A 27,964-nucleotide genomic window follows, 5' to 3' on the forward strand; every position below is an offset into this window, starting at 1 on the left:
AGCTGCTACAGCTTTCTAAGTGCTGAGGAATATACCTCTAGCTGCTTCAAATAAGATGAAGGAAGACCAATACCAGAGTAAGCTCCCATTTGCATGGCTTTCCACAGCTCTAGATTAAGGTTTGGAAAATATAACTCTCAGAAATCAGTAAGTCCAAAGGCAATACTGAGAAAGCATCATTTATTGGTGTTTTAGGATCAGCAATATTAGCTGCAAGATAATTTCCACATATTTGTCAAACTTGCTCAGTATATTTAGGGTTCTAATTTTTCAATCCTTATAGCCAGGACTTCAAGCACAAAGGATAACATATTTTGAAAGATTTTTTTTTCAACGTGAAAGAAAGTTTTACTATCTTAACTCGACCCAAATTATATTATTTATAAAAGTTATATAAATGCAGGCTGATTGTTTTGTAACAGTCAAAAAGCCGAATATAAGTAAAGCACTAGAAATACATTCAGTTATAAAAAGTTGACATCATTCTTCTAAATGTTATGTGGAATCACAGGAAGAAACATCATTGTAATCATTATTCAAAGTTATATATTAAAGATAACATAAGCGATGTTTGGTCTTAAATGTCAATTTGAATGTGCAGTGTCTACAACAATAGATCAGAGAGAAAGTAAGTATATCTGTAATTAAAACAGGAAAAAATGAGTTAGTTGCAAATACTGTATTCTTCAATGAAAGAAGAATGCAGATTAAGGATAAAACAGACAGTCTTTCAACTAGGCCACCTTTAAGGATCATTTTTCAGGGCAGCTAAAAGGAGCAACAATAAAGCTCTACACATATAACCAAAATGTATGCAATTAATCTAGTCCCAGCACTTTTATTTGTAGAGTTCTCAAATCAAAAGTAACAAATAATTATACATCAGGATTGTTAGGAATACCAATTATTTTACAACTGCCCCTATGTGCTTCTTCTTCTCTGACACAATTGGCACATATCCAGGCTTGCTGTGTTTAATACGATTAACGTCCTTTCTCTGACGAGCTTCTTTCATGACGCACTGTTCCTGAATCTGGCTGTAGATAGATTTTGGTAGATGTCGATGACAAGCTGTACGTTTTATATGAGGATGCTGCTGAAATTTCTCCTTCAATTTCTAGTTATAATCCTTGGCTGCTTTTTCTCGTGATGTAAGCATACCGAATTTTTCAGAAGCATTAGCTTTCCACAGGCAAATGTTCATTTCATCAGATTCACACTTAATATACTTGCTATCAGAAGTCCATTTTACACAGATAACATGTTGCATTCACTTTGTGTGATATACCTTCCTGCTTCAACTTTTGTCTGTAGGAAAGATTCAAATAGCTTTATTGAAACTAGCAGACAAAAACTCTTTCCCAGTGGGCGAGTACTCCACGTCAAGCACTGCAGATATATGATCCATATGGAACATTAAAGGAGTGTCCAGTGCACATATATCAAAAGTATGTAAGTTATAATCTTCATTTGCTGCTGTAAAAATGAAAGCTTCCACAGGGTTCCAACAGATTGTATTTGTTGTCATATCTAAGATAACCTTTTCAAAGGAGCAGCTTGCCTCATATCGTACAGTACTATATTCCTGTCAGACGCACAACTTCCCAAGTCTCAATTGGGTTAAATTTAACACTACTTACACTGTCAAATCCCCAGGTCATTGAAGATATAGGATTAGTTCTTTGTTCATCCCAAACGTCTACTTGCTGTCCACAGGTGGCAAAAATAGCTTCTTTCCAGTGATGCTCAATCCCAGTATACACTGTCTTTCCTAATGTTGTATGTAATGGCTCTTCCTCATCTCCATAGCCTGGTCCATTCTTTTTCCACTGTTTCATAGTTTTGTCATCACCAACGGTGAAAAAAGAAGTCCCACAAAAGCGAGTACATATTCCTTATACAAAGCCTTCATGTGCTTGTATTGTACGGATACGTTTCTGATGAGTCAGGTTCCAAATTCTAACCTCTCCATCACACGCCCCAGAAAGGACAGTAGCCAGGTTCTTTGGACGCTTTGCCAAGGTAACTGACTCCATCTTGGTGACCATCTAGCAAAGCAAGGAATGGTTTTGCAAATACTCATTCCATTTTGGTAGCATTTAAAGCTCTTACATATTCTCGTGGGACCTCAAAAGGATGTAAGGTAGGATCATAGTTTCTTGGAACTCTCTGGAAGTCCAACTTGGGTTCACGGACATAATTGTCCAGATTCCGGCTCGGTATCTTCATCTTCATCTTGGTTCCTCTTCTGGCTGGACTCCATGAGCTCTCTGCTAGGAGTTCTGCCCACTGCTTGACTTCTTTTTTAAACTGTTTCAGTTAATGTTTAATGCCACTTAAATCTAAAAATACATAGGCCACCCCATCAACAGCTTTCAACTTATGGAGCTGCTTCAGACATGCTCCCTGTGGACTCCAAATTATGTTATATAGTTTTAGATAACATACATCAAATTTATCTCCTATTCCAAGACCATGAAATATAGCATTTCCAGAACTGCATGGGGTTTAGTGTTACAAACTGTATTGCCAGAGGTCTTTTCTGTTCAGATTTGGTAGCTCCTTCTCACCTTCTCTCTTCCTGTATATGAGAGACGTAATAAAACCCGGTAAAAGGGAATCCTACCCCAAGCTACAGATCACCAAACATCCAAGGACCAAAGTTCTCACCGTATTATTTGATAGAGGTTAGAAGTGACAACAGCACTGAGAAGACAGTACTTTAGTGCCTTCTTTGGGCACCAAGGATACTCAGTATCTCCTCAAAGAATTCAAATCACTCATCTCACTGCAGGTAAGGGATCAAACAGATCAACCTTCATAATTTTAAAAGTCGCCTATTTTCCCTTTGACTCTCATTTTTAAGTGCAAGTATAATTATTAAATACAACAATATTACAAACCCCCTATCTGTGGTTTTGCTTCCCATGGTTTCAGTTACCCACAGAGTCCAAAAAATATTAAATGGAAAATTCCAGAAATCAATAATTCATAAGTTTTAAATTGCATGCCTTTCTAAGCAGCGTGATAAAATCTTGCACCATCCTACTCCATCTGGGACATGAATCATCCCTTTGCACCCACACTGTATATGCTACCAGCCCATTAGTTATTAAGTAGCCATTTTGGTTATCAGATTGAAAATATATAAATATATTTATGGTTCAATACTATCTGTGGTTTCAGGCATCCACTGGGGGTATTAGAACATATTTCCATAAATAAGTGGGGACTACCATATAGCAGTAAGAAAAAAACTGTACCTAAGTCAACTTTGTTCAACTTAGTACTCAACTATACAAAGGAAATGCGTGCTCTGTATCTGTTAAAGTAGAAGGACTGTATAACTATTTGTTACAGTCTCTTGGAGCCTTCTTATTTTTCTAGGATGTCTACACACAGAAATTAGTACGTCTGCAAACTGCCCAGACCCAAGGCATGTAACAATTTTCAGACTACTAAAAATATGAAATAAATAAATATATATATGAAGGCAAATTTTTTTAAATGTGTTTCAAAAATCCCTTTTAAAATTTAAAATTTGTAATCCTCAAAAATCATAGTTGTTTAATGCAATAGTGTTCTCTCAATAAACTCTCCTATTCTTAGCTCATTGCTTTTAAGATATTTAGATATTTAGTAAATTCTCTTTTTTTAAGAATGTAATCATATCCTTTTTTTAAGAATGTAATCAAACATGGATGCAGCCGGAAGCCATTATTCTAAGTGAATTAATGGAAAAACAGAAAATCAACTATCACTTGTTCTCACTTATAAGTGGGAGCTAAACAATGGGTACACATGGACATAACGATGAAACAACAGACACTCGGGACTCCAAAAGCAGACAGGGAGGGCAGAAGGGGAAAGGAATGAGTTGAAAAACTACCTGCTTAGTACTATGTTCACTATTTGGGTGATGGGTTCAATAGCCGCCCAAATCTCAGCATTCCACAAATGTCCATGTAATAAACCCACACATGTATTCCCTAAATTTTTTTTAAAATTCTTTTTAAATCTTTGCTATTTTTATAAATAGAAAGAAAATTTTTTACTCTTAACTAGGTCCCATATACCATTTTAAATGAAGATATTGAATGATTTCTTCCATAAGAATCAAAAGAAATATTTATATAGACACCCAAGTAGACACTGAAGCAAATTTACAAAAAGAAAAAGTTGGAAAGAAGTATATTATTATTATAAGTGACATGCATGATTATATATATAATATATAATATACATAAGTAATATATATAAGTAACATATAGTATATGCTATATATATGTTATCTATAATATACAGACATATATGATGATGACATTATTATTAAGCCTTTCCTTCCAAGAAGTTCAAATCATTTTATGAATATCTTCATTAATTCTTTCAATATTTCTATCTGTTTGGTGGGGAATTAATGTTATAGATATAAAAGAGAATAATTAGAAATCACTAATTAACATCAACTGCATCTTAAAAATTATACAATAACAGGAGTATATTTTAAATTGTACTAATAGGAAAACCTGGGACCAGAATTCAAGTCTCCTATTGGTACAATGCTCAGACCGAAATTATATTAATGAACCCACACAGATGACTGGACCTAATTCCTTCAACTAATAATTTAAAGACTTTCCTGTGGACACTGACATAGTACTTTTTAGAAAAGTTACTTAAACTTTAGTAAAAATAATTAAATAAGCTGGGTGCAGTGGCTCACACCTGTAATCCCAGCACTTTGGGAGGCCGACACAAGTAGATTACTTGAGGTCAGGATTTCAGGACTGGCCTGGCCAACATGGTGAAACCCCGTTTCTACTAAAAACACAAAAACTAGCCACACGTGGTGGCACACACCTATAATCCCAGCTACTCGGGAGGCTGAGGCACGAGAATCACCTGAACCCGGGATGCGGAGGTTACAGTGAGCTGAGACCGTGCCACTGCACTACAGCCTGGGTGACAAAGTGAGATTCTGTCTCAAAATAGAAAACAAAAAAAGAATTGAATACATCCAAAAGTTAAAATATACACACAAGCATACATACACACTGCCCACCACTTTAATCTCTCTACAGAATACCAACAAAATGTTTAAAAATTTTAACACTTCACATATACTATTCAAAATACCAGTTTACCTCTCTTTTAATAATGGGATCAGGATGATCTAAACATTCAATTATTGTCATCTGGTGTTGAAGAGCCAGAGTAGGATCCTGTTGGATAACATAGGTAAGAGCCTTCAGTCCTAGAAACAAAGACACATTATACAAAGTGAATTGAAAGAAATACACAGCAAATTTCAAAAGCTATCTCTGTAATTTCTGTCAAAAGAACCAATAATCTTACCTAAATATTTTAGATTTATTTTAGGTGACAGAACAAATTTTCCAATGCACTTGGCAGCCTTCTCAAGTAATTCCGATTTAGGATAAATAGAATAAACTGTATGCACACATTCAAACAAAATAGCTAGAGAAAGAAAAATAAAAATGGCAGAAATGGTAAGTATCATGGTAAGGTATAACAAAAGAATGTATTTCTGTAGAACTTGTAATAAAACTAATTGGAAAGTCCATTTTAGTCAGAAATCTTATTTATGGACTTTTCACAGAAACAAACACTACTGTTTTCAGGCTTACAGTTATTAGGATTAGGTTACCACAACACAATTTTTTAAAAATTATATTTACTGGTAATAATTATGCATTTATTAACGTAAAAAGTATTTACTGAACACCTCCTATGTGCCAGGCACGGCTTCGGTACTATGAATATAGCAGTGAACAAAACAGATGGAAGAAAAGACCCTGCCCTCAAGGAGCTCACATTTTAATGGTAACATGAATAATATATTCATTATTCCTATATAAAAAGATATTTCCCACACTCCTTTAATGCTTTAAAATGGTTTATCCTCAAACAGTTTTGACCATTTACATGTCAAAATTGTGTATGTAGTTTATTTCAACATAATCATTTTATAGGATGATCCAATATTTATTTCAAAGATACAGTCACTACTCATACATCTTCAAACTATTCTTTAAAATAACCTCAAAGCATATAAAATAATCTACTAGACATCTTGACAGCATTCAAATTTGATTTTCTGATACAGTCGAAAGTCTCATCACTATGACAGATGATCAAAGTGAATGATCAAAATGGACACTAAAGTTCTTTTCAAATTATTTGAAAAAGCATGAGACAAGCAGTTGGAGCTTTGCCATGGTAAAGAAAAATCACTGAGAGGCCATTAAGTCCTATATGTTCTATGGAATCACAGTAACAGAAGTGTGACACAGTGAAGGTACAGAATCAACACTTAAAAACTGTTCTAGTACAAGTTGAAGCATATCAAGTGTCCTGATACAATCATTCCTTCTCTATTTCTAAAAGCTTAAAACATAACCAGACATTCTCTTTATGTACAAAATATATTCTGAATATTCAGCTAGCTATGTTTTACACTATGTTGCCTACCAATTAATGCACAAATAAATTTTGTGGAAAAAACCTCTATAAACCTCTTCCTTTTTCTCAAATTTACATGGAAAGAAAAGACAAAAAAAAATTTTAAACCTTTTCCATAACAGAGACAGAAAAAAATAAGAAATCAGAAATATTAATTTTTCTTTAAGAAAAGAACTGCCGCCGGGCGCGGTGGCTCAAGCCTGTAATCCCAGCACTTTGGGAGGCCGAGACGGGCGGATCACGAGGTCAGGAGTTCGAGACCATCCTGGCTAACACGGTGAAACCCCGTCTCTACTAAAAAATACAAAAAACTAGCCGGGCGAGGTGGTGGGCGCCTGTAGTCCCAGCTACTCGGGAGGCTGAGGCAGGAGAATGGCGTAAAAACCCGGGAGGCGGAGCTTGCAATGAGCTGAGATCCGGCCACTGCACTCCAGCCTGGGGGACACAGCGAGACTCCGTCTCAAAAAAAAAAAAAAAAGAAAAGAAAAGAACTGCCTTTAAAGGAAAAACTACAGACTAAGTTAGCTGAACCTGAAGAGGCTTTGTATATTCAGATGCTATGCTTTAAAATGTCTTTACTCTGTGCTGTGAAAAAAGTTGTCTTTATGATTCATGAACTAGACAAACTAAACAAAGAGGAACTTTGTCAATCGGCTAATAAGATAAGGCAGGAATGGAGAAACTGCCACTAAATCCAGCCTTCAGCCTATTTTTAAATTGCCACTAAATCCAGCTTTCATCCTATTTTTATAGGCCTGTGAACTAAAGAATGATTTTTACATTTTTAAAAGGCTGTAAAAAACAAAACAAAAAACAAAGGAGAATATGCAACAGAAACCTCCATGACCTGCAAAGCCTAAAATATTTACTATCTGGCCCTCTTTTCAGAAAAAGTTTGCTGAACTGTGAACTACCATGACAGTCCTAAGATTTCAAATGATGATATTCCATTTTCCATCATAACTGACACATTTTTCATTATGGCTTCCTACCAATAAGAACTCTCTTGGGATTAAATTGTTTTAATCCCAAGCCTGCCATTACCCATCCAAAATTTAAACATTTATATTTAGATGCTCATAAAGTTTCTGGGATGCCAATATGGGAAAAAAATAATAGTTCAAAAAGTGCACTTATTATTAGTCTCCTTAGGCATGATTGAGCTGAAAATTAATTTAATGGATTTTAAAATTATTTTCTCACCTAGATCTAAGTCATTTTATTCTCCAACTCTACAAATATCTGTTCATAAGTTCATAATTGAAAGAGCAGTCACTCTGCTGTCTCCTCTCTGTAGTGGTGAAGTAAAATACAACTGAGAATTTCTTTTTTTTTTTTTGAGATGTAGTCTGCAACCTCCACCCCCCAGGTTCAAGTGATTCTCCTGCCTTGGCGTCCCAAGTAGCCGGCAGTACAAGCGTGCACCAACATGCCCGGCTAATTTTTGTATTTTTAGTAGAGACAGGGTTCCACCATGTTGGCCAGGCTGGTTTTCAACTCCTGACCTCAAGTGATCTGCTCAACTTAGCCTCCCAATGTGCTGGGATTACAGGCATGAGCCACCGTGCCTGGCCACAACTGAGGGTTTCTATACCTAAAAATACAACATGGAACTTGGTTACTCTTCAGTACTCTTGGTTACTCTCTTGGTACTAATTAAAATACTACAAAGTATATATTACTAAATTAAAAATTAATAATGTTCTACCATTCATGACACTGCATTTTCATCATAGATATTTTGGGTTGGATCATGTATGCTCAAACAAAATGTGAAGTTCTTCTGACACCTTATCCCTCAGAATAGTTTACTCTCACCTTAATTAAGTTAAATAAGTATCTACTGACATTATTCTGGCAGGAGAGGGGGGGTATCACCCAATGGGAATGGAATCCAGGCTCTCTACTCTGTCTCCTTTGATACCTGGGGATGGAAAGGCTCCTGGTTATTGCTGGAGGAAGTATCAACCGATTCTGCCCTGCCTGGGAGAGAGAGGGGTACCTCATTACTGCTCTCCTTGTGGCCTCCAGTGATACTATGAGGGAGAGGCCTCATTATTGCTCATCAGGGAGGGAAGTTCTGACTGTCCACCAGGCTTTCTCTAACACCCCCACCTCCGAACCCTGGCCGCAAAGAGGGAAAAAGTACCTCATTACTCCCTACTCCCAGATGGGAAAAATCCAGACTTCCCAAGTCACCTCCACTGACAGTGTAAGGAAGGGGCCTTCCTTATGACCTGGCATCAGTGAAATTCCAGCTTCCTCTTGGGCTTCTGTCACCACTCTAGTGGGGGGTCAGGGAGGGTGTGTTGGGGCACCTCATTATACCTGGTGAGGATGGACATCTTGGTTTTTCACTCAGTCTTTGCTGGAGGGGATGGCTCCACAGTTTTCTTCTGTGCTTGGATGGAATAGAGGGGTTATTGTCTAAAAGTTTTCTACCTTGCTTATTTCCCTTTTCTTCTTGGTCCTTTGGTGAGAGAGGGCAGGCTTTTCTTGGGGTGCTTTTGTCTGTGTCTGTTGGCATTTCCAGACTGCTGGCTCTTCAGTACCCAGTCTGGGGTACCTGAGGCAAAAAGAAAACCCAGGGTACGCACCACCATGTCTGTTTCTTTCCTTGTATCCTGACGTCTCTAACCAGCCTGACTTGTTCTCGAGTCTTATGTTTCTTATACACAGTATCCAAGGGTTTTAGGTGAAGTTAGTGAGAGAAAAAAAAAAATGGAAAAGTACTTCTATCTACATACTTTTGATGGTCTTTGTCCCCTGTACTCCATTTTATATAATTCTCTCAATTTACTAATTTACTAAAAATGACATTCTCATGTTATCAGTACCCTACCCAAAAATCTCCCATACCTCCAGATTTACAAATCCAGCTGTTGTGAGAGGTCCTCCACAATACAGCCTTTCCACTGCTCCCCACCATAAATTATCCTTTCTGACTGGTGAGACATTGTTTCTGAAACTGTTTTTGAATAGCCCCATGTCTACACTTTCTCTCAAGTTCCCTCCACCTAAAAGCCCCTTCAACCTCCCTTCTGCCTAGCTAAATCTTATCTACCTTTCAGGGTCCTATCAGGTCAATAAATCCCTATCTGTGCCCTCAGGTCCTTAATGATCTCTACTTCCCAGGAACTCCTACAATACTTATTTCCCTGAACTATCCCTTCACATTCTGCCTTACACTGTTATTAAGCTTTCAAGAACAAGTTATCTTTCCACTATATTGTAAATTTCTTAAAGACAAAGGTTACATATTATACTTCTTCATATCCTATACACCACTTTATACAATGCCTAGCACATAGCAGATATTCAATAAATGTCTTTAATGTAATTTATTTCTTGATTAGACACTAAATTGTAATACAGCTTCCATAAAAATATGATATAGAAAGTATTAATACTGAAACCCACTTAGATAACTGATAAAGTAAATAACTTTTTCTTCCTTTAATTCAATTAAAGCACATTACTCATTAACACAGTGCCAGCTACTGAGATATGCTGGTTAATAAGAGAGACACAGTCCCTGCCCTTATAAAGTTTACAGTTAAAATTAACATTCTTAAGGGGTAAAATATCTGTATCAGGATTGCTAGCGAATACTCTACCACTGATATAATCAATATAAGTTGTAAGCTCTATCAATACAGACAAAGGGAAAAGCATAACAATGAAAAGCTAAACAAAGGAAATGAAACAACAGGAACTATAAGGTTTCTCTGGCGAGGTGAAACACTGGATCAAGAGCCTGCAAAGAAACAAACTATTGGTGTTGGTTTAAGCAATCTTTTTTTCTTTTGAGACGGACTCTCACTCTGTAGCACAGGCTAGAGTGCAACGGCACGATCTTGGCTTACTGCAACCTCTGCCTCTCGGTCCCGGTTCAAGCAATTCTCCTGCCTCAGCCTCCCGAGTAGCTGGGATTACAGGAACGCGCCACCATGCCCAGCTAATGTTTGTACTTTTAGTTGAGATGGGGTTTCACCATATTGGCCAGGCTGGTCGTGAACTCCTGACCTCGTGATCTGCCCACCTCGGCCTCCCAAAGTGCTGGGATTACAGGCGTGAGCCACCGTGCCTGGCCAAGCAATCTTAATAAAACGGTCGTACTGGAAAATATTAAAAAATATTTCCTCAGGTATACAGTATTCTCCAAATCAAAAGGAACAGGTAACTTTACAGTGGTTATCCCCAGGAAAGGGAACTGGGTGGTGGGTGATAAGGGTGGAAAGGACACTTACTGTTCATTGTACACCCTTTTGTACCTTTTGAATTTTGACCCATGTGCATATATTACCTATTCAAAAAAAAAAAAATTAAAGCTGAAATGTCATTAAAAAAAAAAAACTTTCTGCAAGGAAAAAAACAAGAAGATTTTTAACTGAATTTTAAGCAGAATTTCTTGAAAGACTTTCAAACCCTTATCCTGGACACTGGTTATATCACAAACAAAACATTTTAACTTACTTTAACTTACTGGAAAAATTCTGACACTTTCCTAGATCTTCTCTCAGAAAATCACCTGCTTCAGTAAGGGTCATCCATATCTGTGGCCCCTTATTCTCACTGCATAGCAGGAACCTATATAATATCTACTGTTTATTACACTATATACTCATAAGGACAAGGCCTGTGTCTACCTTCGTCTTCCCTTTACCTCCCACACTTAACATGGAGAAATACATAAGTCAATCAACTCTTTCCTCAATCCACACCTAGTTTAAAACACAATCAAGTTTTTGTTTCACAGGCACGCTATAAATGCTGGCTGAACAAATTAATAAGGCATCCTTATTACCTTAATTACCATTCATACATGCAAAACATAAATCTATCCTTCAAAGTCTACCACCCCAATTCACTACCATGTGCATTATTTTTCTTGTATTAATCTCATACACACAATCCTTTTTCCTTATTTGTACTGCATCTTTGTCAAGCACTTTTTATTTCAGTTAAACCAGTTCAATTTCTGTCCTCTGGTCTAACCTACGCTTCTACAACCATTGTTCTTAAAGGTCCACAGGTTACCCTTATCTCAAAAAAAAGTAATGCTCTTCATCTCCTACTTCATAATATTTTACCAGATTAAGAAATGACTTCTCATTTGAGTTACATCTCTCAGTGCCTCTTCTACTGCTGTCCTCCAGAGCATGCAAAATTCAAACTGTTCTACCTTTTAAATAGCTCCAAGTATCTCAATTTCCTCACTGAGCTTTCTCAGGCTGATCAAAAAGAATAGCCCCTCCCTCTGGCTGTTAAAATTGGAAGTTTTTTTGGCTACTTTCTCAGTTTTCTACCCCTTTCCCCCAACTTACTCTTGTCTCCTATTACTAATTTTTAAATTGTATGTAACAATTTATTGTCTCTTCACAAAATAGTAAACTATTATTCTACATCTATATATTCCTGTCTACATCCTATTCATCCTTCAGATATCTTCTTAAATATTACTTTCTCAGGACAACCTTCTTTATTCTTCCCCTCACCTAAGACTAGCTGCTATATTCTCCCACCACGCCCTGCAATTCTCTTTTGTAACATTAACAAAAGCCCCATGATAATGTTTTATTCACTGCTGTATTCTAAGTACCTTGCATAAGGCCTGACAACAGAAATGTAATAAAATATCTGACAACTAGCTGATTGATTTATTTAAGACCTGTCTTCGAATATTGTGAATTTTTACCAAATATGGAACAAATCTATGGAGTTATCTTCACAGTCAATTAGATAATTGAAAAAAAATCAATTAAAAAAATGGATACTTGATATGTGTTTTCAATAGAGACAATTATAATAATAAACTTAGGTCAACATTTAGAACATGCCATGAGTTCAAATTACTCTTATCTATCAGTAGTTAAACGCTTACCTTGAAAAAATAATAATCCACAGAACTATCTTAAAATAAGTGTATAAAGTTCTATTGGAATTTATAGCATTCTAACACAGATTTAACTGTAATACTAAAAAACATTATTAGTCATTAGAGTAACATTTACATATATTACCTACCATATGTGACATTGTGATTTAACTCGGCTCTTCGTAAGGATTCATCAAGAACATCATACATTAATTCACTTGTCCTGTTTAAAAGATATTTTATTTGCAGTAGAATTACAGTATTCTAACCCAATAAAACAGTTTTTCAAACTTCTCTTTAAAACTGAGGATCTACAGAAGAGAAGTGAAAGAAATTCATTTTATGATGAAGTTACGGAAATTTCACTTCTTAAAAGGTTTTTCAGGAGCTGAACTTCCTACTTTATCAAAGTTGACTAGTTAACCAATGAGATATATACATCAATCAACTCTTTCCTCATTATGCCTAGTTTACAAACCAAGTTTTTATTTGGTTAAACACAGTATATTTTATAATTTTCTTTCAACAGAATATTTCTAAATTACTATAGTAACACTTCATATATTCATATTATTTCAGATAGTATATTAACTGTATTTTAACCAGATACTGTTAAAAAATTTTCAAATACTAGTCTTTCCTTGAGCAGCAACTAGGCTCTTCAGAAAGAAAATTTTTACTTACATTTACATTAATATAAAAAGATATTTTGTGGAATGAATAGGTTTGGACCATTCATATGTCTTTATGGTCACCGATTACAGTAACAATAACTGTGATGAGGAAGATACTGTGCAAAAAAAAAAAGTGCACTCTGCCTCCACACTTGTTAGAGAAATGTCCTCTCCAAGAGGCCAACGTGAAAAACTATAGCTTCTCAGCTGGTATTTTGTATGTTTTATGAATTCAAAAAGCACTAATAGAAAAAAAAACACCAGCAACATAGGATACATACAGTGGTCTTGCAGAGAAACAGTGCCATAAAATAAATGAAAATATCAAAATAATTTGGGACTACATAAATTAATTACATCTTTCAGAAAATGTCTTTTTTTCCAAATATACAGTTGGAAAGTTCAATGCTAAGTGCACATACTTTCATTCTGTCTTGACTGAAGTATAAATATCCAATAATTAGGAATCCAGAACCACATTCTAAAATCCTTCGTTTTATTGTATAAGCATTTCTTCCTCAGAAGATAACCATACAGCAGACATTACCAATCCTTCCCCGTCCCCCCCAAAAATATTTGGTAATATTATACCTAGATTATAGTCTAGTTCCTCAATTTTAAAAGCCAATGTCTGGCATGAGTCTTAACCACATGAAATAAAGAAACATTTGTGAACAAGATCAAGATAAATTTTAATAATCTAAGAAGCACAAAGCTACAAAACACAAGAAAATATTCGAATAGATATAAAAGACCATAAATACAACAGATTTTTCCAGTAAATGGGTTTTTTCAATTAAATACTTTAGAAACAGTTATAACTTAAATTTTTACTTTGCTACATTGAGCTAATAATGTCTGACAAAACATTAGATTTACGTTAAAATAAAATCTCATTAGAGTTGAGACAGAAAAGGAGAAAACATTCTAATGTTCCATAACATTATAAGAAAGTTCCACTCTATTCATGACTGAGCCTAATTACTAGTCACCTGAGGGCTGTGACAGTAAGGACTAGCTTACTTATCTTTGCATATATTATTAAACAAATTTATCCACAAAGGCAAGAAAAAGGAAGATAGTGAGTTAATGAATTTAATAAATTCACTAAATGCCTCCCAAGTTACTTCCTGATAACAATGGATGGCAGTAAGTCTTTTTAGACCAATAAGATCTGATACATTCATATAAAATTCATGATTTTAAAACATAATTCCAGTAACTCCAACTAGAGCTCCATGTTAGGATAGGCTGGCATGATACAAAATAAAATATAATTAAGACAATCATTTCTAATGTGTGTGTATGCTCCATCACCTTACATTTTCACTGCAGGTTTCAATCAGGAGTTGAGATTCACAAACACAGAAAAAAGTAACACTGTAATACCAAGAGTGATGTAGCCCAATGAGGGCTAGTCAGGAGCTCACAGGCAAATGGATTCTGACATTAAGTTGATTTCTAGGAGCAAAAGCCTGGAGAACGGTCCCTTTGTAAAGCTAGGCTAAAGAATTACAATACAAAGGTACCCTACTATATAAAAGGGAACAATATTCATAAAATCAGAACACTGATTAGCAAATATTTTCTTAAGACAGAAACATATCAGGAACTCCAGCCAAGGTCCTTGCTCTCAAGGGAACTAAAATCTCAAGGGACTTGCTCTCAAGCAAGTTGGAAATAGGTTTTTAAAATAAAAATAATATGTATGTGCACATGAAAATGCATACACACGTGCACACACACAGAGAATCAGAATGATAGAACAAATGCAAATAAATTGATGAATCTAGGTGCAGGATATAAGGGAGCTCCCTGTACTGTCCTTGGAAATTTGAAAGTGTCTAAGTTTGAAAAAGTATGGCAAAATTGAGGCAGGGGAGGTGGCTCATGCCTGTAATCCCAGCACTTTGGGAGGCTGAGGAGGGCAGATCATCTGAGGTCAGGAGCTCGAGACCAGCCTGGCCAACATGGTGATGCCCATTTCTACTAAAAATACAAAAATCAGCCGGGCATGGTGGCGTGCGCCTGTAATCCCAGCTACTTGGGAAACTGAGATGGGAAAATCTCTTGAATCCAGGAGGCGGAGGTTGCAGTGAGCCAAGGTCGCACCACTACACTCCGGCCTGGGCAACAGAGCAAGACATAGTCTCAAAAAAAAAAAAAAAAAAGGCAAAATTTAAAGTATATATATATATAGTTGGAAAGATACACATGAAAAATTTAAGTTATTCGCTAAAAGAATAATTCAGATAAATGAATTAAAAAGGTGAAGCACTCACACCCAGCTAGAGTAAGGGTTGGCAAACTACAGCCCGCAGGCCTAATCTGGCCAGATGCCCGGTTTTGTATGGCTTCAAGCTAAGAAGAGATTTTACATTTTGAAATAGTCGGAAAAAAAAATTAAAAGAATATTTTATGATGTGCTGATCTAAGATTCAAGTTTTAATGTCCATAAAAAGGTTTTTTTTTTGCAATACAGCCTTCTTCATTCATTTATTTTCTATCTGTAGCTGCTTTCATGCTATAATAGCAGAGTCGAATAGATGCAAAAAAACAACATATGGCCCACAAAGCCTAAAATATTTATTTATTTATTAATTATTATTTTGAGACAGTCTCACTCTGTCACCCAGGCTGGAGTGCAGTGGCACGATCTCAGCTCACTGCAACGTCCACCTCCTGGGTTCAAGTGATTCTCCTGCCTCAGCCTCCTGAGTAGCTAGGACTACAGGTGCGTGCCACTATGTCCAACTAATTTTTGTATTTTTAGTAGAGACAGGGTTTCACCATGTTGGTCAGGCTGGTCTCAAACCTCTGACCTTGTGATCCGCCCGCCTCAGCCTCCCAAAGTGCTGGGATTACAGGCGTGAGCCACCACGCCCAGCCACCTAAAATATTTATCTGGCCCTTTGCAGAGAAAGTTTCCCAACCCTTGAACAAGAACAATTACGAAAGCTTCACAGAGGAGATGGCGCTTCATGGGTACCTTTCATGATAGGTAAAATTAGGATAAAGAGAGAGCCAGGATTACCCCAGCAACCTGAAAGCATTTATGTGGTTCTTACAATGGCCTATTTTATCACTACTAAGCCAATTAAACATTGGAAGAATCTGGTATATCATTAAACCTCTAGGTTACTAAAGTCTAAGCTTATCATCTGGTATGGGGTCATTAAGCAAACTTACTGGGAATAGTTTACCTTTGATCATCTTTTCCTAGAAGTCCTAGTATTCTCAAGAGCTGAATTTGTAACCATGGTGCTGGGACACTGTGGTAATTGAAATCTACTGGGAGTTTTCCTCCAACTACTTGCTTCAAAATGGTTACAAAACTCCCAGTCAAGTCTTTATATCCAGACGAATTCTCCTACATCCCCCCCAAAAAAAACTTTCTGTTAATAATAACATCTTATTAAACAGAAATAGACCTGGTTGAAATGTCATATAGAACCTAACTTAATACATGCTTATGTTCACATTTAATGAAACCGTGCCCTAATATGTACAATATCTTCCATGATAAAATTCCTCTGGCTAACCAACCCAAAGCTGAATCATCCCAGAAAAGCTTCCACCACTCCCTACTTTTTCCCACATACAGTTTAATCACATTTCAAAATTCTTATAGTTACATCTTAGGTAGAATCCTTAACAGCCAATACCAGCAATTAAAACAAAAAGTGAAAAGAACTGGCATACAGCAAAAGGACAGTAATACCTCTGCTTTGGATGAAAATCAAGGCCTGTTTGCAATCTCTGAACTCTGTTTCCAAAAGACTTCACATGTAAATGAGTTAAATTCATTCTGGGGCCAAGCACAGTGGCTCACACCTGTAATCCCAGCACTTCTGGAGGACGAGGTCGGTGGATCACCTGAGGTTGGGAGTTTGAAACCAGCCTGACCAACATGGAGAAATCCTCTCTACTAAAAGTACAAAATTAGCCAGGCGTGGTGGTACATGCCTGTAATCCCAGCTACTCGGGAGGCTGAGGCAGGAGAACTGCTTGAACCCCGGAGCTGGAGGTTGCGGTAAGCCAAGATGATGCCACTGCACTCCAGCCTGGGCAACAAGAGCAAAACTCCATCCAAAAAAAAAAAAAAAAATTTTGTTCTGGGTAGAAGAGCACAGCCAAGACTACTTAAACATTAAAAGTCCCCAAAATCAGCCGGACACAGTGGCTCACACCTGGAATCCCAGCACTCTAGGAGGCCGAGGCCAGCGGATCACCTGAGGTCGGGAGTTCGAGACCAGCCTGACCAACATGGTGAAACCCTGACTCTCCCAAAAATACAAAATTAGCCGGGCGTGGTGGCACATGCCTGTAATCCCAGCTACTCAGGAGGCTGAGGCAGGAGAATCGCTTGAACCCAGGAGGTGGAGGTTGTGGTAAGCTGAGATCGTGCCATTGCACTCCAGCCTGGGCAACAAAAGCGAAACTCCATCTCAAAAAAAAAAAAAAGTCCCCAAAATCAGTGTGCCTGCCAATTAAAAATTAATTAGCCACACGGTACCTAAAAATATTTGTTTCTGAAGGAGTGTGCCTTGATTATCTATCTGAGTAATCTCTTGGACTGGGGAAATTAGATCCACACTCCTTAAAAGGAACATTAGATTCTTTATTCTAATTTGTATTATGTATCAAGGGAAAATTTTTGGAAGGGAAATAAAGCTCTTTCAAATTTTAGTAAATGTTAGGGAAAAAATAAAATTTAATATTGAACATCTATTTAAACTGTACTGTTTGAGAACACAACACATAAGAAACAATATAACTTTAAATGAGTTCAATAGCATATTCTATTTTGTTATAGTAGGTGCCATGAAATCTGTTACAAGTATGTATATTTGAACACAAATGGTTTCAGGCAATACACTAAGGATGAATTAGTATAAACCCATCATCGCCATTTAGAAATCTGTTTTACCATAACATTCAACCCTCTTTCCTCGTATGACACAGTATCAATATATGGCATCAACACTACAATCTATAGCTTGCACAACCCCCACTGGTTCCCCTCATTTCTATAAAATGGTATGCATCCCATGAAGCTATATAAAAGAGAATTACTGCTTGAAAAACACAAATCTGAAAACTTAAGACAACTTCCATTGCTACCATTTTTCCACACCTGTTTAGTGACATCAAAAAATTTTAGGCATTAAAAAAAAAAAAAAAAATTCCGTAATGTGCCTACAACTCATGCTCTCAACAACTTGCAAAATTACTAAATCAAAGGTCAATAATAAAATTATAAAACATTAACTAAGCATTTTACCAAAATATCTGTTTCTTTTTAATCCCGTAATTGTATTTTTCTAATGGTAACCACTCAGTACTTGCTAAAATTTCCAACTTACCTTAATCATTCTAAGATATATATGCAAGGAGGCAGCCATGACCCCAACATCTCTGTCACAAAGTGCTTTCCGAAACTTAATATGAATATGTTGTACTTGATTAGGAGCAATGAGATGGAATTTGTATAATGCCAGAACAGCTTTTCTTCGTATAATCTCCCTGAAGACAAAAAATGAAATTTAAACAAGACAATCTGAATTTTCGAGTATTTACTTTGAAAGATTATGGGCCAGATGATTTCAAAATACTGGCTCATTGCTTTAATTTACAAAGAAAGAGATAATTATACATTGGTTATTAATTTATTTATTCTAATATACCAAATTATAAAAAGTAGTTACCTCTAGGAAGTAAAGTCTCAAAACTTTAACTGCCCATGTTATATATTTATACAGTTAGAGAATTTTTTTTGTAACAAGCATATATTGCTTTGAGATTTCAAAAAAACAAGAAAAACAAAGTTCTTAATTCTCTAATTCCATTTTTAAAAGACGTATCTCTAAAAATTGGAAAAAAAAGTCAACAGTAAGTTTAAGTAATAGGTAATTTCAGCTAGTAATATTAAAGTCTTTTTATTAATATGAAAAATCTTTGGCCTGTAATGCCAGCACTTTGGGAGGCTGAGGTAGGGGGATCACTTGAGGCCAGGAGTTCAAAACCAGACTGGCCAACATGGCGAAACCCTGTCTCTACTAAAAATACAAAAATTAGCCAGATGTGGTGGTGCACACCTATAGTCCCAGTTACTTGGGTGGCTGAGGTACAAGAATCACTTGAGCCTGGGAGGCAGAAGTTGCAGTGAGCCAAGATTGTGCCATTGCACTCCAACCTGGGTGACAGAGTGAGACTCTGTCTCAAAAAAAAAAAGAAAAAAGAAAAAAAGGAAAGAAAAGAAAAAAAACTCATTAACATTCTTACTCTAAAATAGTAGCTTTCTTTGCTTCTTTTTTTTAATATATCTATCACTGGATAGCAGACTCCAAATACTTTGGAGGACAGAGGGGAGGAATACAGGACACACATGGAATAAAAAGATGTTACTCCTCTCCTTGCCCAGTTCATCTGTTTCAAAACCTCATGATAATAAAGAAGAAAAGTATATACTAGTCTTGCACTTCATCTGTAGCAGATAACGTCTAGCACACAGAAACAAAAATAAAGAAATGCCATCCTATGTTCATGATGTAGTTTCCAAGGAAGCTTCTTCCTTGTTATTCTCTCTGTCTATATCTACATATCTCTTTTTGCAGACTATGCTGGCAGTGCTCAGAAGAGCAGCAAACATCACAAAAGTGAAGTATTTACTTTTAGGGTTCCTAACAGATATTTCTGTCATAGAATATCAAGACTGAGATTATTCAGTGCAATCCTTTGTGTTCCACTCAAGAACACCTTTTATAAGATTCTTAGTAAGTGGTCATACAAATTCCATTAATAAACAACTCTTATCTTCCTAGGCAAGCTACGCCATAATGGAAAACTCTTTTCACAAAAAAAAAAAAAAAAAAAAAAAAGAAAAGCAGATTAACAACAGATTCACTGTTAGTATTAATACTGTGGTGAATGCAAGCCACATCGCAGTGTATTGCCATTGCATGATAACTGATATTAATTCTAGGGGAGAATATCTAAATGAGGTGAGGGAAAAAAAAAAAAAAAACTCTGAATAGGCCCAGGAATTCATAGGCCTGGCCTCAAGTGGTGGTACTAACATAAGACGAGAGACCTAGATTCAGGCTCTGGAGTTGGTATGATGAAATACGGCCAGGGATTCAAAAGTTGAATTCAAGCCTTGTTTCACATATTCTTTGTGACATCTACTGGTTTACCTATAGCTCTGCCCCATATTCTTCATCTCTTTTCTCCAGAGCATGGGGCTGAGTACGGCCGTAACTGCAGAAGCAGAGTTTCACAAAGTCTAAACTCTAGCCCTCTAGCCAGGACTTGAAATTAGACTAAATGCAAAGCAATAAAGAAAAAATTGAAAAGGGCCCTTTCAATTCTCAGAAAGATTTCATACAACTGGTCAGTAAGTAGGGTTACCACAAAAGTAGTGGTGAGAAAAAGTTAAGCAAAAATATGCTGCTGGTATAATCAGATCACCTTATAAATCTTTAAAAAGTGAATATTTCCAATAATTAATTGTCCATAATCATCCTCTGTTCTAAACACAGATATGACATACAATATATAAAAAGTCTGAAAGACCTATGAAGTTATTCTGTAATTCTTGGTAAAAGCTATCATTTTGGCTGGAAGATTCATGATCCAATATTTCTTAAAGAATACAAGCTGGCCGGGCGTGGTGGCTCACGCCTGTAATCCCAGCACTTTGGGAGGCCAAGGCAGGTGGATCACGAGGTCAGGAGTTCGAGACCAGCTTGGCCAATATGGTGAAACCCTGTCTCTACTAAAACTACAAAAATTAGCCAGGCATAGGGGTGGGCACCTGTAGTTCCAACTACTCAGGAGGCTGAGGCAGAAGAATCGCTTGAACCCAGGAGGCGGAGGTTGCAGTGAGCCAAGATCACGCCACTGCACTCCAGCCTGGGCAACAAGCAAGACTCCATCTCAAAAAAAAAAAAAGAATACAAGCTATAAGACAACATTTTGCAATCTTAGAACATTAAAAATACTGATTTAAAGTATATAAAATAAATGTTGTATGAGTAACAAAAAAATCTTTATCAAGAATATATAACTGACATACCATAATCACAATGATTGCAAACCTTTTCCAACTTTAAAAATTATGAGCCAGGCACAGTGACTCACACCTGTAATCTCAGCACTTTGGGAGGTCAAGGCGGGTGGATCACAAGGTCAGGAGTTCAAGACCAGCCTGGCCAAGATGGTGAAACCCTGTCTCCACTAAAAATACAAAAAATTAGCTGGGCATGGTGGCGTGTTCCTGTAATTCCAGCTACTTGGGAGGCTGAGGCAGAGAACTGCTTGAACCTGGGAGGTGGAGGTTGCAGTGAGCCAAGATCCCTCTACTGCACTGCAGCCTGGGCAACAGATGAGACTCCATATCAAAAAAATTAATTCATTCATTCATTAATTAAAATTATTACATAAAGGAGCTTGGTCAAAAACAAAATATTAATAATTCAAATACAGTGAACAAGTAAGTTCAAACTGATAAGGAGACTGTTAAGGAAACTTACAAGAGAAGATTAGGAAAATACTACAAAGTAAATTAAGTTTGTATACATTCTGCTGTAAAACAGGATTAAAATGCTGTGGTTTTGATATAAAAAGCATCTTCCTGGGCCGGGTGTGGTGGCTAACACCTGTAATCCCAGCACTTTGGGAGGCCGAGGCAGGTGGATTACCTGAGGTCAGGAGTTCAAGACCAGCCTGGCCAACATGGCAAAATCCAGCCTCTATTTAAAAAAAAAAAATTAGCCGGGTGTGGTGTCAGGCGCCTGTAATCCCAGCTACTTGGGAGGCTGAGGCAGGAGAATTGCTTGAACCCGGGAGGCAGAGGTTGCAGTGAGCCGAGATCGTGCCATTGCACTCCAGCCTTGAGTGAGACTGTCTCAAAAAAAAAAAACAAAAAGCATCTTCCCACTACACTGAAGCTTTGCATTCACTACACTTGCACAATTTCCATATGTCTTTCATTATTTTACTTTATCCCCAAAACAACTTTGGGAGAACTAAGGAGCTTCAACCAACCCCATATAGCCAAGGAAAAACAAGACCACTGCTCATTAGTGGTAGAACTGGGAGGAAAGCCAAGGATTCCTGGACACTAGGCCTCACTGTCTCTTAGTTTAACTTTAGAAAGCTGTCTAACATTTCCCTAAACCCACATAAAAATAAAGATGATCCTACTTAAGATTTTTGCATTATTCCTAGCAGTCAAAGAATAATCTCTATCCTGGTAGCAGTGAAGTTATAATAAATTTTCTAGCATAAACTTCTGTTCTGAAATATATGGCATAGACACCTATTCCCAAAGAATTTACTTACTTAGAATGTTGAAGTTTATCTTCTATTAATGGAAGAACAGCTGGAATCATTTCTCGGGGGAAAATCTGGCTAACAACAGTCAGTGCCATACACACTTCTACTAGGTTAGTGCTCTGCAGATCCTGGTACAACATTAAGGAAAGAAAACATTCAGTGTAAATACTGAAACTAGGAATGGCAAATTCAACACTGTAATGGTCCTATATACTTAGTAATTTTGTGCTATTTATAATTAATTTGTACATCCAAATTTATGGCATATTTTATTGGAATGCTCCTATTTGTTTCATTTGCCTTAATAGAGTCAGTAGATAAATAAAGCCAAAGAGCAACTGATACAAGAGGAAACTGTATCTCTGTTCTGAATCTAGCCAAAGTAGTCTCCTTTATTACAGCCTTTAAAACTTTTCTAAACCAATAATAAAACAATTTTATGAGTTTTTCTTATTAATCAACAATAATATGAATGTAAGTTTAAAAGGAAGTGATTTTGGAATATTCACAATAAAATGCACACATTCATATGTACTTATCTATCCATATGGTTTATAAACCATTCTAATAGAACCTAAAAATATGTTTTTTTTGTTTGTTTGTTTGTTTTGTTTTGTTTTTTTTTGAGACGGAGTCTCGCTCTGTCTCCCGGGCTGGAGTTGCAGTGGCCGGATCTCAGCTCACTGCAAGCTCCGCCTCCCGGGTTCACGCCATTCTCCTGCCTCAGCCTCCGGAGTAGCTGGGACTACAGGCGCCGCCACCTCGCCCGGCTAGTTTTTTGTATTTTTTAGTAGAGACGGGGTTTCACCATGTTCACCAGGATGGTCTCGATCTCCTGACCTCGTGATCCACCCGTCTCGGCCTCCCAAAGTGCTGGGATTACAGGCTTGAGCCACCGCGCCCGGCCAAAAAAATATGTTTTTTAAGTTTGGAAAAAATTTAAGCTACTAGTAACCTTAATATAGTATATGACTTAAAGTTCAGAAAATACTGTTCTCTCTCTCTCTCACGTATCAAAATATTGACACAAGATAAAAAGCTCAACAACTCAATTACATCTCATTATCATTCTGATTTGGAAGTTAAACAGAAAATATTGTGAGTGTGGATTGTTTTTATTATCTCTACATTTCAGTTGATTATATTCTATTCTTTTTTTAAATGACTTTTTAAACTTTAAAGACTTCAATTAGGCCGGGCGCGGTGGCTCAAGCCTGTAATCCCAGCACTTTGGGAGGCCAAGACATGGATCAATTTAGGTCAGGAGATTGAGACCATCCTGGCTAACACAGTGAAACCCCATCTCTACTAAAAATACAGCAACCAGCTGGCTTAATGCGGGCGGGCTCTGTAGTCCCAGCTACCCCGAGGCTGAGGCGGCGGAGAATGGGCGTGAACCCGAGGCGGAGGCTTGCAGTGAGCTGAGATCCGCCACTGCACTCCAGCCTGGGCGACAGAGCCAGACTCCGTCTCAAAAAAAAAAAAAAAAAAAAAAAAAAAAAAAAAGACTTCAATTATTCAGTTTATATTTATATCCCTTTAGAACAGATCCTAGAAAAAAAGATAACAGCATGGAAAATATACCTAAACTAACAGCTTAGAGACCTGGACTTTAGTTCTAACTCTGTGTTTTACAATGAAATTATAACAAGAAGAGCAGCAGCTACTACTTCACGTGTATTTCATTTAATCCTCACAACTCCGTAAGTTCTATTATTTAACTCCATTTTATAGACACAGAAACTGATCTAAAAGATTCTTCTAAGCCCATTCTGCAAGCCCACTTTCTTCTAATATCATCTAATTGAATATGATCGAGGAGAAATGTCAGGTGCTGACAAGAATTATGACTTCATATTAACCAACATACAATACCTTTACAACTGTATTCACAAGGAGAAGCAATAATTCATGACTTTCATGTAGAAATAAGGAAACAGCCAAATAACCTATAAAAATTGAGGGAAAAGTCTCATTACTACCTACCAAAAATAGACTTTTCACAAGAAATTAAAGCAGTCCTGTAAGTATCAAAGATACCAGTAACAAGTAAATATAAAAACAAATTGCAAAATACAAGGTTAAAAACCTTCAGTAAGGAAGATTTCAGGTATTCTTCATCCTGAAATCTTCCAGAATTATGTATTTCATAGGATATTCCAGAAATGGAATAGACACTATGTGTATCAACTTAAAATCTTATAAATGGCACCGAGAAGACATGCCTTCTATTTTTTGTGCAAATCTTTACATTATCAATCAAAGCATTCTCTATTTTAGAAATGCTATTTTATAGCCAAACATATCATTCAAAAACTAATCACTACAGTAAAAAAAAAAAACAAAAAAAAACAAAAAAAACCCTAATCACTACAGTTAATACTGAGTTACTAGCTCTTTGTATTGAGTGAGCTAGCCACCTAATGTCCTAATGTCAACCTGCATGATGTAAATAATATACTAAATATATTAAGCCACACACAATACCTTATTTTCTCAATTGAAGGAATAACAATTATTCAGGAAAGAAACGCTGTCTGCCACATTAAATGTACTCATTGGCTTAAATAAGCATTTTTATTGCAATAATATTAAAACATTTTTAAAGTACATTTTAAGATTGAGGAAATGTATTAACACTATGACAAATGTCATGTACATAGAATCTAGATTCTCCAAGGAATTTTCTCAGTCAGGCTTCACAATGATAATAACTAACACTTTAATGAGACAGTCACTATGGGTCAGGCACTTTATAAGCATTACTTATTTAATCCTCACAACCACCCAATTAATCTCATAGGCTATATATAGGCATATATAGGCATTTTTATCCGTATATAATAATGAGACTCAAGCTGGGCATGGTGGCTGACACCTATAATCCCAGCACTTTGAGAGGCCAAGGCAGGCAAACCACGAGGTCAGGAGATCAAGACCATCCTGGCTAACATGGTGAAACTCCATCTCTACTAAAAATACAAAAAATTAGCCAGGCATGGTGGCGGGCGCCTGTAGACCCAGCTACTCGGGAGACTGAGACAGGAGAATGACATGAACCCGGGAGGTGAAGCTTGCAGTGAGCCAAGATAGCGCCACTGTACTCCAGCCTGGGTGACAGAGCAAGACTCCATCTCAAAAAAAAAAAAAAAAAAGAGATCCAAAAAGGGCAATTTCCTAAGGTCCACACCTATCACATGGTGGAGCCAGGACTCAAACGCAGACAGTTGAAGTCAGTCCATATCTTAAACCCCCGTATTTTACTGCCTCTCCACATAGTCTATCTTGAGACCTGATTCCCTGACTCCATGCTCGTTGTTTTTCATTCTTCTCAATTCTTTCAGCTCTTTTATCAGGGATTCTAATGTTAATTATACCCATCATTACCCAGCATCCATGCTGTCTGTGTCCACTACAGAACAGGAGAAAACAGAAACTTCCTATTCTCACAATCAAGAGGTAGTAGCATGACCAATTCCAACACCTTCACTAGAGGTCAGAGAAGCAGAGCTATTACTCCCACAATCACAAGAGTTGAAACAAATCTGACCCAGGCCAAGAAAGCGATTAGGAAAATCCCAGAAAGCATTTGTTTTGTTTTGTTTTCTGAGACGGAGTCTCACTCAGGTTGGAAGGCAGTGGCATGATCAAAACTCACTGCGGCCTCTACCTTCCAAACTCAAGCAATCCTTCACCTCAGCCTCCTAAGTAGCTGGGACCATAGGCGTGCACCATCACACCGAGCTTTTTTTTTTTTTTTAAGTAGAAACAGGGTCTCACTATGTTACCCAGGCTGGTCTCAAACTCCCAGACTCAAGTGATTCCTCCCACCTTTGCCTCCCAAAGTGCTAGGATTACAGGAGTGAGCCACCACACTCAGGCCCCCAGGAAGCATTTAAAGTGGAGATTGTCTTATCAGATTGCTGATAAATCATCTGTTCAGCTAAGGTATCACCCATTCCCAAGTCACCAATACCAAGGCCAACAAACTAATCCAAAGACCATCCCAATGAAACCTTAATTCTTTTTTTTTTTTTTTTTAAGACGGAGTCTGGCTCTGTCGCCCAGGCTGGAGTGCAGTGGCGCGATCTTGGCTCACTGCAAGCTCCGCCTTCCGGGTTCACGCCATTCTCCTGCCTCAGCCTCCTGAGTAGCTGGGACTACAGGTGCCTGCCACCACACCTGGCTAATTTTCTGTATTTTTAGTAGTGACGGGGTTTCACCATGTTAGCCAGGATGGTCTCGATCTCCTGATCTTTCAGTTGGGATGAAAACTGAAAATAGTGAGTATGACTGGAAGAGCTTACATTCCATATTTGTATAATGTTTAAAAAAAAATTAAAGTTTTAAGAAAAGCAAATTACTAATAAAAACTAATTTAATAGCTCAAAAAAAAATACCTGCCTTTAGGGATCTTAAAATTAGTTCAGGAGCTAAGACATTAATATATGAAAAGATAACAAGAAAGGTAACAGATGGTAGGAGCCGCTTGAGTGATCACAGGAGAAATAAAATTTGAAGAGTGTTTTGGGCGGAGTGGGGTTCCACAAGTGGAATATTGTGTGCATTCAGTCTCAGAAAGTTTACCAAGACATCTGTCACCTCCACCCCATCATCTGATAGCACAGAGCAATATAATTTATGAATAATGCTAGTCCCTAATGACATGACATTATCAACTTCTCTGAATAAAGAACATGTTCTACCCTTTACTATTCTAAAATGCTTCCTTCTTGAGATTCTGATATAAAGCTGAACATTTATGAACAGAGTATTTAATTGCTTAAAAGAATTTTTCCTAATAGCCCTAAAGGTTAACTATAGAAATTTTTTTAAACGACACTGCCAATCCTCATAGCTAACATTTGAGAATCTAAGAACAAGACATTTAAAATTACTTTAGTAAATTTCAGTTTTATTCTATAAAGAATCATTTCTGATCATTAAACTAATAAGATTAAACAGACTTCTTAATATCAGCTCTATTGCCCAGGCGCAGAGGCTCACACCTATAATCCCAGCACTTTGGGAGGCCAAGGCAGGCGGATCACTTGAGCCCAGGAGTTCAAGACCAGCCTAGGCAACATGGTGAAACCCCATCTCCACAAAAACAAAACACAAAAATTAGCCAGGCATGGTGGCACACAGCTTAGTCCCAGCTACTCAGGGGGCTGAGGTAGGAGGATCACTTGAACCTGGAGACAGAGGTTGCAGTGAGCAGAGATCCCGCCAGTACACTCTAGCCTGGGCAATACAGAGAGAATCTGTCTCAAAAAAAAAAAAAATCAGCTCTTTATAGACATATAATTTATATACAAAAAAAGTCAGCTTTATAGACATATAATTTATATACAAAAAATATTTAAATGTATGGTTCAATGAGTTCTGACATATATAGTCATCTAACTGCCATCACAAGACCAAGTAACTTTTAGTCTTCTCTTTAACTCCAAAATGCTACGAATCAGGAAAACTGATTTCCTATAAATGGCTTTGAGTTTCTGAAGTGTGATCTTTTAAAGTTTTAGAAATTATAATACAGTATTCTAAAAACATACTATATACCTGCCATCATTCATTTTGCATAATA

General features: G+C 37.0%; 1 protein-coding gene and 1 pseudogene across 2 annotated transcripts in view; both read right to left on the reverse strand.

The window, feature by feature from the left end:
- The window catches only part of LOC116272933 (AP-4 complex subunit epsilon-1-like), a 56,778-nt gene that overhangs the window by 21,221 nt on the left and 7,593 nt on the right, over positions 1 to 27,964 (reverse strand). For both annotated transcript variants that reach the window (XM_031661848.1, XM_031661849.1), the window contains exons 4-10: positions 24,250 to 24,323; positions 22,381 to 22,502; positions 18,402 to 18,561; positions 16,239 to 16,405; positions 12,511 to 12,584; positions 5,356 to 5,478; positions 5,145 to 5,254 (exon numbers count right to left, since the gene is read on the reverse strand). In XM_031661848.1, the coding sequence (XP_031517708.1) occupies positions 5,145 to 5,254; positions 5,356 to 5,478; positions 12,511 to 12,584; positions 16,239 to 16,405; positions 18,402 to 18,561; positions 22,381 to 22,502; positions 24,250 to 24,323 (830 nt within the window). The remainder of the gene's footprint in view (positions 1 to 5,144; positions 5,255 to 5,355; positions 5,479 to 12,510; positions 12,585 to 16,238; positions 16,406 to 18,401; positions 18,562 to 22,380; positions 22,503 to 24,249; positions 24,324 to 27,964) is intronic.
- Positions 814 to 2,571, reverse strand: LOC116272934 (annotated as a pseudogene).

This window comes from Papio anubis, unplaced genomic scaffold, assembly GCF_008728515.1.
Source record: "Papio anubis isolate 15944 unplaced genomic scaffold, Panubis1.0 scaffold265, whole genome shotgun sequence".
In the NCBI taxonomy this organism is placed as follows: Eukaryota; Metazoa; Chordata; class Mammalia; order Primates; family Cercopithecidae; genus Papio; species Papio anubis.